Raw genomic sequence first — 17,211 nt, forward strand, 5'->3', positions numbered from 1 at the left:
GGCACTGATTAAATGACTGCAGTTAAGCAGTACAGTGGTACCTCGGGTTACATATGCTTCAGGTTACATACGCTTCAGGTTACAGACCCCGCTAACCCAGAAATAATACCTTGGGGTAAGAACTTTGCTTCACGATGAGAACAGAAATCGCACGGCAGCAGCGGGAGGCCCCATTAGCTAAAGTGGTGCTTCAGGTTAAGAACAGTTTCAGGTTAAGAACGGACCTCCAGAACAAATTAAGTACTTAACCCGAGGTACCACTGTATATAAATGGTTTAAATAAATGATAAGCTTCCCTCAAAGTCGATAGCAGAAATGTAGGCAACCATCATGTGCCCAAATTCAAAAGTTTGAATCTAAAAATTTGAAACTCTTGATAAATACTTTTTTTTTTGCTCTACACTTGGCTTTTAAAAGATGTGTTGCTGCTGTGCTTTGCTGACATAATGTTAAACGCATTAGAACCACTCAGCTTGTCCTTAGTTCCTCCCTCCTTCCTGGCCCTGCTCTCCGTGCACTCTTGCAAGAGTCCCACATGTGCATGTGTCACATTATCTATGGTCTATGACTGACCTCACTGTTCTGACGACTTCTGCTGCACCAGCACAGAGCATTTCCTTATGCAAGCAGCTTTCTGGTCTAGGACTCCGGTCACTGTTGCACAAGTCATGATTAACACAATTGCCAAAGGACTGATGTTTCATTGGTAACAAAACAGGCTACACCATGTTCAGTTTCCCTTGGGTCAATATTCCGTGCGATGGCTATGGTTCAAATGGCCAGATTCTGACAACTAGTTTGAGTGGATTGATTTAATTTAATTATTTAATTTCATGGTGCAACTGAAAAGCTGCGTAGTGCTAGCAATGGACTTTTTTTTGAAGTTTGTAGAATATCTAGCACTATTTCGAAATGATCACAAATGAACATTATTTACACAGAGTTAAAGAGCAAGAAACAATGGTTGACTACCTAGGAAATGATATGCAAAATTAGTTTATATAACTTCTAGCAGGTGCTACAGAGCAGAAAATGTTAGCATGTGCAAACTCAGCCAAATACTAGTCAATTGTTCTGGGCTGCATACCTGATGTTAGTCATATTCAACAAATGTATGTTATGTCTGAACTTGAGTTTATCATAAGAGAACATTTCTTGGGATTTGTTTCACTAAAGGAGACTACAGGTGCTTTAATGACAGAAACTCTTCGTGGGCACCTGGAGCAAAGGACCAATTGAGAATCTGCAGGGTCTGGGTTATGACAGTGGGAGTAACAAGAAATCGGTGACAAAATTTACAAAAGAAAAGGCACATAAAGTGAGATGTTGGTGTGCCTGAAATTGAAACTTTTAGGAAACTTAAATGTTAGCATCACAATGTGCGCTAAAAGATTTCCATTTGTATTTGAGAAAGATTGTTCTTGCAATTTAAAACAAATTTATTTTAGCAGTTTCAAGTTTTGTGCTTCTCTTTGTTTTCTACAAGACACCAGTTTTTGAAAATTGAAATTAGCAATTTGGGTTGCGGGTATGGGTGCAGGTAGTTAGCCTTGCCTAGGGTGCAAGAGAGCCTGGCACCACTGGCACCAGGCAAAAGCCCTGGGAGGCCTCAAAGCTCTGCCCAGTACAAAGGAAGGATGAGAGAATATTAGAGATTTCAAATCCAGCATGAGCAGTTACAAAGCAGTAACTGGAACTTACAAACTCTGTATAAACATTGAGTTTGAAGCTGTTTTACAAGGTGGTATGAAGTGTCAGGAAGAAATTTCTGACAGTAAGAGCTGTTCCCCTGTCATAAGTTCAAGACCTATAGTGGACATAGAAGAAGCAACTCATAGGGAGGAGAAATATCCATAGTCCTGCTGAAACACACCCAAGTACTATCATACATTTTGTTATTGTACACTAAAAACAATTTACAATAATCTGCTACTCTAAAATAACACAAGTTCACCTATCATACTGCAATCTTCTTTATTTGAACAGCCAGGTTATAATCCAACCCAGAGTTATGAATATATAAGGCCACTGGTTTCAAAAGGCCTAAGCGTGACTTATGTTTCATTTCTGGAGCAGGCCTAGGTGCAAGTTATCATTTTCGCCTTTGTACAATGTCATGGCTCTGTTTATAAAGCAGCCAGTAATACAAATTGACCATGGTCCATCACTAACATTCAGTATCACATCTGAACATTTGCCAGCACGGGAAAAATAATACTCCATACAATCTACCTCACTGAAGAGTTTTCAGTGACAATGGTGGGTTGGATTGCTCATTTCCTGCGCAGAATACAAATAGCTCTGATGCCAAATTGTTTCTTATCAGGTGCTGGAGTGTTGATGTAAAACGCTCTGAAAACTATTCAGCAAATTTTGGTTACTTTCGACAAACCACCACAACTTCATCTTGAGATAACAAGAAATAACAAGAAATAGGAGCTAAACAGATGAAACAGAACTCTTCTATAGTTCTTACAGAGCACTTTGAATGTTCCTCTGCCCTCTTTTATAAGCAGGACTTTGAATTCTGGGAAGGGCAGAAATACCTGCTTAACCTAATTTTTTTTGCCATAAATGTAAAAGGTAACTCACTCTGGAAGACAGCTTTCCATATTACACATTCCATTTGTAGGCTTCTCCTATGATCTATCATATCGCTGTTTCTTTTGTGAGTTCAGGGTGGTATACATTTTCTCTCACAATCACCCTGTGACGTAGCTTAAATGGAGAGACAGTGAAGGACACAAGATCACCCTGTGAGTCCAATAACTTGAGTAGAGAATTGCGCCCAGGTTTCTTTTGTAATGATAAGGTTTATAATTCAGAAAGACTCCCATAGAATTGAGAAATCGATAATTTGAGACTTACCCTCAGGTCACGTGATCTAGGCAGTTCCAAAGGCTTAGAAGTCTCTGGACAAGTTGGTCTTAGAGGCTCTGAGGAATAACATTGTTTCAAGCCATTCCTCATTCCTCTAGTTTGCCTGTGCACCCAGAATCATTACATCTTTGGGCCAAATCCAGTACCCTCTAACACACCACACTGCCGTAAGCAAGTACAGTGGTATTTGGTTGTTGAACAGCTTGGCTCCCGAACAAATTGGCTCAGGAACGCCGCAAACCCAGAAGTAAGTGTTCCAGTTTACGAACGTTTTTTGGAAGCTGAATGTCTGACGCAGCTTCCGCTTGAGTGCAGGAAGCTCCTGCAGCCAATCGAAAGCCACACGGCTTGGTTTTCAAACAGTTCTGGGAGTCAAACGGACTCCCGGAATGGATTGACAACCAAGGTACCACTGTATAAGAATGCAGACACTTAAGCATCTATAAAGAAGCACAGAACGCAGTTTTGCTGGAAACAAACAGCTTTATAAAAAGGTAAAGGGACCCCTGACCATCTAAATCAGGTTCAAATATAGGAGACACAAGAAGTTTCTGGCAAATTATAACAATATACTCATCTACTGTGCTTCTGGCATATGAAGACCAAGCATATTATTTTCCTACTGTGCTTTTCCAGCTATCTTCTTGTGTTGCACTTTTGAAAGGCACTTTTAGGTTCTTCCTCTGGATTCACTAAGATCATCGCTAGAGGTTATTACAGAAAGCATAGCAATACTTGGCACTCGGTCCCCACTTTCCCATTACTAGCAGTTATTTTAGAAAACCTAACACATACCTTTCAGCTTTCCTCCCCTACAGCAGTTAAAATACACCTTGATGCCAAGTTTATGACAGCAGAGGATTTAGGCTGTTGCTTCAACAGTACTTCAGTTGTTATCTCTGGATAGAAAAACTGTGTCACCAGTGAGGGGCACGGATGTAATAAACCCAGTTCTACCTCCCACTCAGAGATGCTTGCATTTTATTTAGCATAGGACTGAATTTTGAGCAGTATGTGTACAATGAACGTAGTCAGAGGTTTTTGTTTTCCTTGAAAGAAAAGGTAGAAGTTAGCTGAACAAACTGATAATCTTTCTTTGACTGGGCAAAGAATGAAGCCCCAGTATCATAGATGATGAAAAACAGAGCTTCATCTTGGTAAAACATTACGCAACTCAGAATGCTCATTCTCACCTGCATAGTTTTGTGGTAGAAATGTGGCAAGAACTGGATAGCCAAATGTACATCACAATTCAGCAGTGCACCTTGATAAACATCTACCTCTAATCTGCACCCGCAGTTACCATTCCACGAAGGACATTAGCATATGAAAGTTGCTTTTGCATGCATAACTCCCTTGCAGAATTGGTGCAAAGAACTTCAAGAAGGAGAGAGAAATAACAGTGATATATATGTTTTTATGCTACCTTTCCGGGCACAAATGTCTTTCTCAAGTCGGCTCAAAGAAATAACATAAAAACATTTTTAAAATATAGGGCACACATTTAAAATGTCAAAGCTAAAACAGCTAAAGCTCGTATGGTGGCATACAAGTCAAAGCTAGAAGTAGTAGCTGAGAACACTTAGTAAAAAAAAAAAAAGCCAATCACATTATATTAACTCATACTAAATATTACTACTTGGAAACACTTCTTAAAGTTAGGCTGAGAAAAAATAGCTCTCTCTAGATCTCAACCGGGATTATTTTTTAAAATATAAATTTTCCCTCCATAACTGTGTCACCCCATTTAAACTGAGAGATTACCAACAGTAATGTGCCCACAAAGGCCATATCTGAAGAAGTGTAATAATATTATACAAAAACTCTGTAAATAAATGAGAAACTTGAAATGTTCAAGAACAAACATGAATGTAACACTCTCAAGAGAAAGGAAGGAAGGAAGAAAATACTTTTGAGTACCATAACAATCAGAACTACTTTAAAAAAATTAAGTACACAAAATGAATTAGAACAGAGATTTACAGTTTCAGTTTAAAGAAACCCTTTAAGAATAAGTTTGAATAGATTTGCAGAGCTCAGGGAAATCTGCTTAAAGTAATCCTTTTATCCAGAAAATACGTGTATGGAAGATGTCCAAATCTTTGGGTTATTTCATTCCTAAATGGTTCAAAAATTGGACATTATGGCCACATTCCTACATGTTTTAAGTACAGCAACTTACACTGTGTGCAAATAATCAGTTCAATATATAAATATAAGGAACAAATTTTCCAGCCTGAGCTTGCCAAAAGCTTCCTGAAGCTTCAGCAGGAACAAATATCGGGCCATGCACAAGCATAACCTGTGCGTTGATCGCCCAACATGCATATGCAAACACAGGCTTGCAAAGCCCAGAGTTTATTAGGCAGGGCTTAGGCGTTCTTACTAGAAATTAGCCACACAATTCCCTTTTGTTAAAAGTACATCCCCTCACATTTCTCAATATTAAGAAGTACTCAGCTATAATCCTTATACAAAAGCTCAACATCATCTACCAAAAATCAACTGGAAATCCTCTAATCCTCTATTTGTTTCCCCTGAATAAAAATGTTTGACATGAAAAAGACAAGCAGTTGAATCTTTTGGTCCCCTAAAAATGGGAGCCTTCTCTGAGGCTGCAATCTCAAACTTGCTTATTAGTGAGTGATTCCCATTGAATGTGGCGTGACGTACTTTTGAATAAATATCTGCACAGGATGGGGCTGTGCATCTATCTCTCACAGTCTTTCCTGCCAAATCCAAACTATGATGCACAGAGTTGCCAAGAAATACCATTATACACTGTACAATTCAGATTGTACAATTCAGGGTCTACAGCCAAAGCCATCTTGTAGCACATAGTAGGAACACAGGAAGCTCCCTTAGAGTGAGTCAGACCACAGGTCAATCAAGCTCAGTACTGCCAAACACTGACCGACAGTGGCTTTCCAGGCATTCAGACACAGAGTCTCTCCCAGATCTACCTGGGATGCAGGGAACTTAACCCAGGGTCTTCTGCCTCAGCCCAGTATACCTGAAGGAGTGTCTCCACCCCCATCGTTCTGCCCGGACACTGAGGTCCAGCACCGAGGGCCTTCTGGCAGTTCCCTCACTGCAAGAAGTGAGGTTACAGAGAACCAGGCAGAGGGCTCTGTGGAATGCCCTCCCATCAGATGTCAAAGAAAGAAACAATTACCTGATTTTTAGAAAACATATGAAGGCAGCCCTGTTTAGGGAAGTTTTTAATGTTTGAAGTTTTATCGTATTCTAATGCTCTGTATGTTTTAATATCACATATATATTCTATTAATATTTAATTTTCTTTAATGATCGCTCTTTTTCTAAGTTTTTAGCTGTTTCCATTTTAGCTGTCAGACACCTCGAGTTCCCATCAGGGAAAAAGGTGTGGTGGTGGTGATGATGATGATTTCAAGATTGAGACTATTACCCAATTACTTGACTGTATGTCCAGAGGGCTGGATTGAACTCAGATTGAATACCTTTTGCCCAGGTTGGCTGCTATTTCTCTGTAGCAAGTAATCCCATGTTTTAAGGTTTGGTGTGACGGTGGCCTCATGTGCTTACAAGAGTAACAGGTTACGGGCAGTGAAGGAGGCAAAAGTGAAGGAAAGGGAAATAATGAAATGTGCTTGACATGCTAAGCTGCTTCCTCCCATGGCCTGGAACAAGACAAGAAAACAGGAACTTGAGGCACTGATCTGGCTTAATGGGAAGATGTTGCCTTGTGGCAGGCTTCTGTGGTTAGACAAAACATATGGCATTTATGAGTAACATCTTACATATAAAAAATGCTGTCGTTGTAAAGTTCTCTTGTGATGGAAGCAATGTGAAGAAAGGTTGCAGCATCTGGGATTTTTGAGTTTAATATGAACTGGTGGTGACCGACTAGGAGCGAGACCTTGGGGTCACAGTAGGGGTCATAGGAGAACAGGATGATAGACTAGATAGGCCATTGGCCTAAACCAGCAGGCCCAACTTGCGTTCTTGAGTCCATTTGTTTATTTCTACACGCTTAGCAATTTTGCACACGTGCATATCCAGCTAAAATTCAAGCAATACACCCATGGCACATTCACCCTAGCAAAGTTCAATGCCCTGCCTCTCTGTTGACCACCCAGGGACCAAGACCGAGAAATGCATGGTTACCGTGCCTTGGGTGCTAAGAGGACCACCGTTGTGGTGCAAGCAGAGCCAGTCAGTACCATGGTTTGACCCAATGTTGTCCAACTACGTTTTTTGCCTGCATCTTGGTGCCTATATCAGGGACAGTGGAAAACACACATTGCCAGAGAGGCTATAGGCTATTCCGGGCAACTCAGTCAAAATAAGAATGGAGATCTCATGTGGTCTGCAGGGGACACTTGTATGTGGAAGGCAGAGTCGTTTCAAGAACAAGAGGACAATGATCGTCTGCAAAGTGTTTCAAACATATTATAGGCAGGGACCATTTCGCAGGGGCCTCTGTTCCCAGTCCCCTGCCCCTATTCTGCCCTCTACTGGGTCAAAAAGGACCTGGGCATTGGAGTTCACATGTCAACTAAATGAGCCTAAAATGGACAGGTCACTGCCTGTATAACGCTACAAAGTTGAGAAAGTTAGAGTAAGGGCAAATGTTGCTCAGTGGAGACCATGCCCCCGTGCTGTAAGCAGAAGGAAAAACAAAGCATGAGCAGAACAGAACCACCATTGGAAGTCCAATGGTGCGAGATTGGGAGAATAAGGGGGATGAGAAAGGATTTCGTACCCACAGGACCGTGCTTCTGTCTGAGCAACATGCGAGTTGTGATCCGGGGCGTTATCCTATAGGAGGCGGACACCTTTGGCCAGCATACCATGCCTGAAACAGCCAAAGCAGACTGAGGAAGCAGCCAGAGAAATCAGAAAAAGAAATATGCAACAGAGAGCAAAGTGCTTCAGGGAAGTACAGGAGCAGAAAGTGAGGGGTGGGGTGGGAATTTTACTCAAAACGTGGTTTTTCTCATGAAAGCATGAAGAGACATTTCTCAGGGGGGAAACTGAACCCTCTCACTTTCAGTCAGCATTAAAAATGTGCAAACTCACTGGGGAGAAAACAATCAAATTTGCCTATTCATTTCCGGAGGACTTGATCACCCCTACATGAGACATGGCAGCTGAACAGACAAAGAAAAAAGAAAAGTGCAGGCGAGTTGAAAGCAGAGCACACTTGAGAAATCTGATTTTGCGTCTCGCTCTAGAATGGCTTCTGTGTGCTTTTGAAAAGTGTGATAAAGGAAATTAGGAAAATTGTGGGGGTGATGGGAAGACTACCCTCCTTACAAAAGAAACTGCAGTCCTGGGCATAATTGCCGGGAATTGGGACCAACAGACACAAGAGATTGCCTCAGAGCGAATGCCCCTGCTGCCTATAAGTTGGCCTGCACAGATATTGTGCTTGTACCATAAAAGAAAAATCATTAGCAATTACCGTAGTGGCCCAAATATAAGCCGCACCCAAATATAAGCTGCACCTTTATAATTCAAAGAAGAAAAGACAATACCCGAATATAAGCTGCTCCCTTAAAATTTTGCAGGCACTCACACTCATTCCATTTTACTGTTTCAGCAGCAATATCGTAAAAGCCAATTTTTGTAAGGTCACGAATTTAAGCCACACTTTAACTTTTCACGGTCAAAAAACAGTGTTTCCATGTGCTACTCTGGTTTTGCCAGAAGCGGCTTAGTCATGCTGGCCACATGACCCGGAAAAACTGTCTGCAGACAAACGTCGGCTCCCTCGGCCAGTAAAGCAAGATGGGTGCCGCAATCCCAAAGTCGTTCGCAACTGGACTTAACTGTCAGGGGTCCCTTTACCCTTTACCTTTACCTATAATTCTGAATATCAGTTGTCCTTGCTGAGGACCTAATTGCTGAAATTTAGGTCCTTAGTAAGTTTGATCATGTCATAAGTAAGTGGTAAAATTCATCAAAGGAGGGATTATATGACAATGTGAAGACATCTGAACAGGTATGGGTAGAAGAAGAGGGGGGTATATTGAAAGGGTATATAGTGATACCTGCTTCACTTGTTTCAGCAGCCTATGCTAACCCTAACATTGAGGAATCCAAAACTGGGTCAATAAGAAGTTGCTTTGTGGCAGCCTCTTGTAGTTACAGTCAGAACTTCTGACAGTAATGTCACTGTATGGCAGAGTTATCTAACCACAGCCAAGTTGTCTTGTCTAACCAGGTGTAATATTAAGGCAAATGAATATTGGCATGCAGTGATTTTTGATTTAAGGAACGTGTTTACTTTGGCTTGCTTAGCAGCTTTGCAGATGCTCAAAAATGGGACAGTGAAAGAAAAGCCTATGCTGCACATAATCCTATTACAGCTAAAAAGGATATAAAAGACCACCAGAGAAAGAGGAAGTTTGGCAGGATTAGGCAGCTACAAAGGTGCCCACATTACTAGAAACCATGGCAAGCTTCTAGGCTCTGCCCCCATGTTGATCAGGCTGCAGCAGGGCCTGAGCGGCATGTGGTTACTGCAAACTGTGTGCTAAGAGATTGTACCAGATGCAACTGAGCTCTAGCCTCCACTGTCATCTAAACAGAATCAGTCTGTTCAACCAATAGTATTTGGCCACTTCTGGATTTACAGTTGCCGCTGTTTAAACAGACATCGGTTCTGCATAGCAGCTTCTGCAGCCCGCTCTGCTGCTTGCCTGCCAGGCTTCTGTTTCTATTATTAAAACAAGACAAGTCGGTGTCTGCTTCTTGCTCTTTTACTTAGTCAGACTGCCACGTGCGCTTCTGCTGATCTGCCAGAACCAATCCCTGCTCTTGGGACATCCTGTACCAACAGGTTTAAACCTGCTCCTTTGCACTTGTGCCCGAAGCCTGTTATATCAGCTCCTTCACCTGGCATCTCTCCTCTTGGGTTGTGTTCCTTACGCCAACCTTGTTTGCTAAGCAGAGAGACTTAAGGCTGCCCACCCCTCACCAATACATAAATCTATTCTTAAAATTAAACCTCAGTTGCTGTAATCATTAGTGGTGGTCAGCAAGGGTCAAGGTTTAGAAAGATGTGCCATGGGAGTGGGCTTGCCTACATATTAGAAGTATGTATAGCCAGACTCTCTGATCTCCAGAGCAAATGTCTACAGCCATGGCACTGCAGCACTACTGCTCCTCTTTTATCAGGGACATCTTGCCACTAGGTGGTTGCTTCCAAAGCAATGCCCACTCAGCTGCAGGCGGAGGCACTGATCAGCAAGATATTTCAGTGCAAATACCCTTCATAGTAGACCCACTGTGCTCTTCTCGCACGATCGCCTTTGAGGACAAGGCACAATCTATTATAATCCTATTGCTATTCAACAACCGCTTGCTCATATTCTCCCCTTTACTCCCTTGTTTGTAATTTGCAGATTGTAAACCTACAGGCAGGGGGCTCAGGTTTCTAATTATTGTTGAACAACGCAGTATGGATGATTAGTACAGTGGTACCTCGGGTTAAGTACTTAATTCGTTCCAGAGGTCCGTTCTTAACCTGAAACTGTTCTTAACCTGAAGCACCACTTTAGCTAATGGGGCCTCCTCCTGCTGCCGCACCGCCGGAGCACGATTTCTGTTCTTATCCTGAAGCAAAGTTCTTAACCTGAAGCACTATTTCTGGGTTAGCGGAGTCTGTAACTTGAAGCGTATGCAACCTGAAGCGTATGTAACACGAGGTACCACTGTAATGATTAATGAATGCTAAATCAATCCCTATCTTCTTTTTTACTCTATGCTGAAAGGGCAGAGCAATTCCCTACAAGATTTGCCAGACTAACAGGCTTTCACACATGCGTTATTGGTGTCAGGATAAATGGAATGTGCATCTGAGTAGCAGACTATTTTTTTACTTCTAACAGAATGTATGTTACAATGTGCAATTTAATATGACTCCCTGTCCACAGTTTTGCACAGCTGCCTGTACATTGACACTATGCTAAGGCATGACTAGAGCTAATCTTTGATGATAAACCTGTGGACAGGGCCCATGCCTTTGTGGTGGTGGTGCAATTTTGCACAGTGACTAGTCACTGTAGATGTTTTAAAAGTAATAAATAAATAAACAAACCACAAAAGCAAACATAAAACTAATGGTAGCATTTTGCAGTTCTTCCCCGCTCAGATTTTTTAATAAATCATCATCACATAACACACAAGAATGAACATGTCCAGATTCATATAAGTAGCAGGGAATCAAGTTTCAAACAGAAAACAGAGGTATGTTTGAGCATCCCATTCTCTGCATGCCTCCTGTTTAGATGAATCTGCCAAAGACTTATTCTGTTGATATTTAAATATGGCTCACTGTAAGGAATGCGGACTTATGTCTCAGTTACATAAAAGCTGTTGCTATACTGCATGCATCGTGAGAACCTAGGCATACAGTGCCATGTAGTTTATTTCCTAAGACTCTTCAAAATTTCATAATTAGAAATCAGGTAAAGGAACCTAAAACCACATCTTTGGGATTTTTTTTTTTTTAAAAACCATTAACATGCATGCAAGTTATTGATGCTGCTTCCAGAAATCAAGTAAACAGATAATTTTTTTAATTAGAAGTCCAATTGCCACAGGAAAGTAAGACAAAAAGCATTTACTATAGGAAAAACATTTTCACAGAATAATAAGCTTTTATGGCTCAGATCTGGATGATTTCTGAAATGATCTTAACTAAGTAAATCAATAACCAACGAAATAGACTTTACCAATGCAGTGAAGGTGGCAGCATATTACTCTTCAGTCATGTCTTCATCTTTCAGTTCATCTGTACAGAAATAAAACCATTCTTGGCTTATTGAAAGGCCTACAGTATTCAGAAGTATAAATGAAAAAAGCAGCTGGATGTTATTGCTGCCGTCAGCCCACTCTGGGCATTGTTGGCCACAGACTAGGCCACGGGTAATCATATGGCGCCCTCCCAATGTTGATGGAATATGACTCCCATCATCCCTGAACACTGAGAACACTGGCTATACTGATGGAAGTTTGAGTCCAACACCTTGAGGACATCGCGTTGACTATTCCTGGCCTAGGGTATTTGCCAACCAGATGCCAATGGGAAGCCAGGAAACAAGACCAGAGCACACTTTGGGATTCCGAGCAACAGGTGTCCAAAGGCATCCTGCCTCCAAAAGAGGTGGTAGAACATAGTGGCTAGTTGAAAGCCTTGTTCTAATTGGCCTGATCTTCTTTTAAAGCTATCCAAGTGATCATCACTACCGCCTGGAGAAGCAAATAATTTAACTATGCACTGTGAAGAAGTGCTTTCCTTTGCCTATCCTGAATATTCCAACATTCAGCTTCCTTGGATGGCCCCAAGTTCAAGTATTAAGAGAAAGGAAGAAAAACGTATCTCCACCCACTTATTCCATACCATATATTATGCAAAATTCATCTGCTTTCTAGCTTGTATGTCTGAGTCGCTGTCACATAATTCCTTACAGTCTACTAAAAATGGCAAATCCCAAACATTTAATCATGATGGCCACTAGATGGGTACAAAGATACTACATTATGAAAATTTGGCATGTCTAGCTAAGAAATATTGTTGTATCCCAAGTAAATGTTTCTTTTGATAGAATACTGGAGTTTGACCTAGGAAATCCTTGCTCACCCATATTCTAACTTGGGAAAGTCAACTGCTGCTATATGAATAGCCATAGCACAGGAGATGTTTCAGTCATCCCCTCATCATCCCTGACCATTGGTCATGCTGGTCCAACACCATCCCTAGATGTACTAGAGACATTAGGGAAGCAGAAGGGGTGCTAGACACTGATATATTTTGGGGGGGGGCAGTAACCACATATTTACTGTAGCATCTAATCTGCCTGTTGCTTTATAGGAGCTTTGCCAAAATCTTGAGAGAATTCTATGTCTTGCATTTCTTCTACTTTTCTTTGCCTGGATAGTTCAAGGTGGTACATAAAGTTAAAAAGACTCAACAACAAAATACATTTAAATGCATTCTTCATACAAGTGTCATTCAGCAGCAGAGGCTTCAGTTAGAAAAGTCAAAATGACTGATGAGCACTCAAAACACTTTGCCACAACTAAAGAGAAGCCTGGCCAATTTATACACATTAATTGACTTCTAAGGACTCCTGTGCATTACAGTGGTATGCTCAGAATAGAGAGACAATGTATTTCCACCCTTTGTTAATATTATTGGGCAACACAGGAAAACTTCCAGACACTAAACCAATAAAATTTTAAAATGATCTCTAACTAGAAATATCCATCACCTCTGTTTATTATTGAGCAATGCTACCAGTTCCTTTTTTTAAAAAATGCAGTCAGTTGACCTTTTCCGCAACCTTTTACACATTTTATCGACACAATGAACAAAAGAAACAGGTTTACATATTATTAAAGAGATAATTCATCTGTGTATCCAACTTTATTGCCAGCTGACATAATCAATCATTATTTTTAGTGCTTTTCCTGAGAACTAATCTCACAGCTATTTATGTCAGTTCAAGAATGTCAGAAAACATTTTGAAATTTTGTGTTATTTCTGGCATCGTTTTGTGCCTTATGAAAGGGCTTTTTTGCCCTACCAGTATAATCATAATACATTAGTGCATACCTTTGATGAGAACCTGCTTGGGTTTTTAAAATCACAATCAAAAGCCTATTCCAATGGTTTATTAAGAACCTCACCTCCTCTGGTTTTCAATGGTATGCTAGGAATGTTGACATCTGTGGATGGCTCATTGTTCGTGCTGACACAATAAAAAGGTTCATCAAGAAAAGAAGGTTTCTTCAGCCTCTCTGTGCTAAGGGCTATTGACATGAAGTAGTCCTCAGAGCTACTGGCATGCACAATCTCCTCCTCTTGGCTTTCTTGATTCTCATTTTCTTTTTTCTCTAACAGGTGAGATTCATCCAGTGCTCTGCTGAGATTACAGTCAGAGGTTTCCATCATTTCCTTTGAACATGTATCATTATCTTGAGCATCCATCATTTCTGGGTTTGCCAGCTTTTCCACACTTTGGGCATCATCTGATGGAATGATGTCTTTAGCTGTGTTGCAACAGAGACTTGTTCGTTCAGGAAAGGATCCCTGAGATTTTGGCAAGGTAAGACTGTTTACTCTTCTTGGGGTTTGCATACATTCTTCCAGAAGGGCATTAAGCTGCTCTTCTGAGAGACAAGGTAGTACATCTGGCTGGAAAAACAAGGGAAAAATTCTCCCTGTCAAAATATAACTATAAATAATGCCTTCATAAAACAGCTTGACGACACACAGAAATAATGGAAGCATTGATCTCTGATGCCAAAGAGCATAAACCAGGCTCCAGAATGAAGGAAAAGTACCAGACAATGAACCAAGAATGTTTTAATATGATCTATAACTGGAAATACACCTCCCACCTGTGGATTAAAAAAATAATAATACCTGCAGCAACTTGCTACCAGCCTGAGCTGAAGAGCTTTTGGGAAGCAACCGGTCACAGAATTAGACACAAATGTCCTATTGATTGTGTGAGGACATGACTGGACTAATTGTAACAGCATTAATACCTTAGCCACAATGGAGTCAATGTTTCCTAGCCCACCACACTGCAGCACTCACAATAGTCCTTAAGTGACATTTTAGAGGCCTAGTGAGAGCAGTGGCAGTGTAAGCTGCTATTCACCCAGTCATACACTTGGGTACACGGCCACATGAAGTGAGGTCAATTTTTTATGCTGCTACTTACAAAGGGGCCACCGCAGCCATTTCCTGCAACTGCAACATTGAAAAAGGAAAGTCATGGTAGCAGAAATGGCTGGCCCTGTGCACTTGTAGTATGTAGCTCCTTCCTAGTTTCCAAATGTGGTTGTGAAGGATTGCATGTTTGTGCAAAGATCCTAATATGAATGCTGAACATTGTAAGAATGGCCAATGCAGAGATGCCTGCATATGTGAGTGGAAAATATAGGGTCAAAACAAATACAATACCTTGTTACGCAGATGCAATAGTCGCAACATATAGAGCGCAACAGGCTGAATGGTAATGTTTGTAACAAATTTTTTATGGGTTACTTCCTAACATACAAATCAAGTCCAGCATGAACACCATATACTATCCTTAAGCAAGGTACCGTATATAACCTATTTAATTAAATCCAATGCAGATATAGTTCTTCCTTTCTTAATACTGTCTTGTTTGAATTCATATATTACACAGTCCTTGAATGTGAAACAAGGAAACATTCGGAAACCTTGTTCTGCCCAACCCAGCTGCCTGAGCCAGCCTGCCTGTGTCTGCGACCAATGCTAGCCAACCTCATCAACTGTATCGTCCATGACATTCTGTGGACCTTTCCTTAATCACATTCGAGGACTGTGTAATATATGAAATCAAACAAGAATGTATAAAGAAAGGAAGAAATATATCTGCATTGGTTTTAATTAAAAAGGTTATATACCTTGCTTAAGGATGGTGTACAACCTGCACTTGATTTGTATGTTAGGAAGTAACCAGTAAAAAAATTGTTACAAACGTTACCATTCAGCCTGTTGCGCTCTATATGTTGTGGAAAATATAGGGGACAATAATGTGACTTTGTGAGGCAGAAAGCATCCGGAAGCCCAACCACAGCTTCAGTCACCCTTTCATATGGTCTACTGAAGAGATTATTAAAGCTATGGTAGATCTATTGGCTGTGCCTTTATCTGCCTAGATACTCACTTTATTCTTTATATTCAAAGTGGCTAACAATCTGGCTTAGAAAGGAATAAAGGCTTTAATTCATATCCACGAAGTCTTACAGCATCAATAAATCAACTAAACAATCCAACGTAGCAATGATCAAAACCCAATGGCTGGTCAATTTACAGATGGTTAATTTAATCATTGTTTTGGGATCAGCCTGCAACTTGAATTTGTTGTCAGATGTAAAGCTTTTAAAAAAATTAACTAATAACAATAATACAGGCAAATAGGTGGGTTTGAAGTACCTGCTTAAACACCAGAAGATATGGAGTCTGACAGATGTACCCATTTAGGACATTCCACAAGTCAGGCATCATGCAGAAAAGGTCCTGTTTCTGACTAAGATACCAAAAGGAGGAAATACATATTTCATGCGCCAATCAGATATTCCCTCTTGCCAGTGCTAAGAAGCAGAAGTCTGAGTTTTACAGATTTGTAACTAATTCTTACGGCAAGCCAAAAGGGACACCATCCAGCCTAAACGTTTTAATTTCCTTGGCTTCAATGGAAGACATTTATGCACATAGTGAACTATCACAGTGAAATTGAGTTTTAACTTTAAGTTGGGCCATGCTCTCAGTAAGTGATGGACACATTTTAGTAAACATTTGACCAATTAACTTATGGATCGACAGAAAACTCACACAGAAATAACGACTGCTCTTAAAGAGAGCAGAGGGCCTTCTCGGTAGTGGCACCCGCCCTGTGGAATGCCCTCCCATCAGATGTCAAGAAAATAAACAATTACCTGACTTTTAAAAGGCATCTGAAGGCAGCCCTGCTTAGGGAAGTTTTTAATGTTTGATGTTTTATTCTGTTTTTAATCTGTTGGGAGCCGCCCAGAGTGGCTGGGGAAACCGAGCCAGATGGGCGGGGTATGTATGTATGTATAAATAATAATAATAATAATTTATTATTATTATTTGGTCAATAAATATGTTAAACAAACAAACAAAAAAGCCACTACTCCATAATATACAGAAGTATTTCACTTCTTGAAATACCAGTATAAACAATGACCTCATGTTTTATTATGAAAATAATACGATAAATTACTGTACATCTAGGGTTGCCACTTTTGAGTGAGAAGGCCTTTCAAAACCTTTGGATGGGCAAAAATTTAACAATATATTTCCCTTTCATGAAAATATTGTACTGCCAAGTACCTGTGAATTCCTTCTAGTAGCGCCAAGTGGAATGGCTTTAAGTTACTAGTTCTTCCCATCATTTGTTCACTTTTCCAATAAAAAATAAAATTCCAGTTTTGCAAGAGTGTAGTGGCAATAGAGTCCATCACCAATTTAAGTTACCATATCCATCCTTACTCCAAGCAAATGTGCTTACGTTTCGTATGTAATTTTCCAAAGTATAGTGTGTTGATTTTTCTCTTCTGTGTCCAGCTACAATTGCTTATTCAGTAGATTTAGCCATAAAAGAACTCTTCAAACCTCCCTAAGGGCTTTCCTTTCTTCTCATATTTCTTGCTGGCGTCCTTATACAAATATTTCTTGTCAAGAAGTAAATCAGCTGAGGCAATCAGCACACAGGCTGACATTTGGACAAATAATTAAAATATTGAGTTACGTTTGTGAGGGAATCTCTCTTTTTT

General features: G+C 40.5%; 1 protein-coding gene across 2 annotated transcripts in view; it reads right to left on the reverse strand.

Moving 5' to 3' along the window:
* Window positions 1-2,618: 2,618 nt before the first annotated feature.
* FSIP1 (fibrous sheath interacting protein 1) overlaps window positions 2,619-17,211 on the reverse strand; it is a 74,957-nt gene continuing 60,364 nt past the window's right edge. The window contains exons 12-14 of one of the 2 annotated variants that reach the window (XM_083744686.1): window positions 13,561-14,068; window positions 11,604-11,662; window positions 2,619-2,718 (exon numbers count right to left, since the gene is read on the reverse strand). In XM_083744686.1, coding sequence (XP_083600812.1) covers window positions 11,628-11,662; window positions 13,561-14,068 — 543 coding nt within the window. In that variant the 3' untranslated portion in view covers window positions 2,619-2,718; window positions 11,604-11,627. Of the gene's footprint in view, window positions 2,719-11,432; window positions 11,663-13,560; window positions 14,069-17,211 lie in introns of those variants that run through there. The other variant, XM_083744685.1, reaches the window with a different exon arrangement.

The sequence above is a fragment of the Podarcis gaigeae genome (genome assembly GCF_964106915.1).
Source record: "Podarcis gaigeae genome assembly, chromosome: 1".
Lineage (NCBI taxonomy): Eukaryota > Metazoa > Chordata > Lepidosauria > Squamata > Lacertidae > Podarcis > Podarcis gaigeae.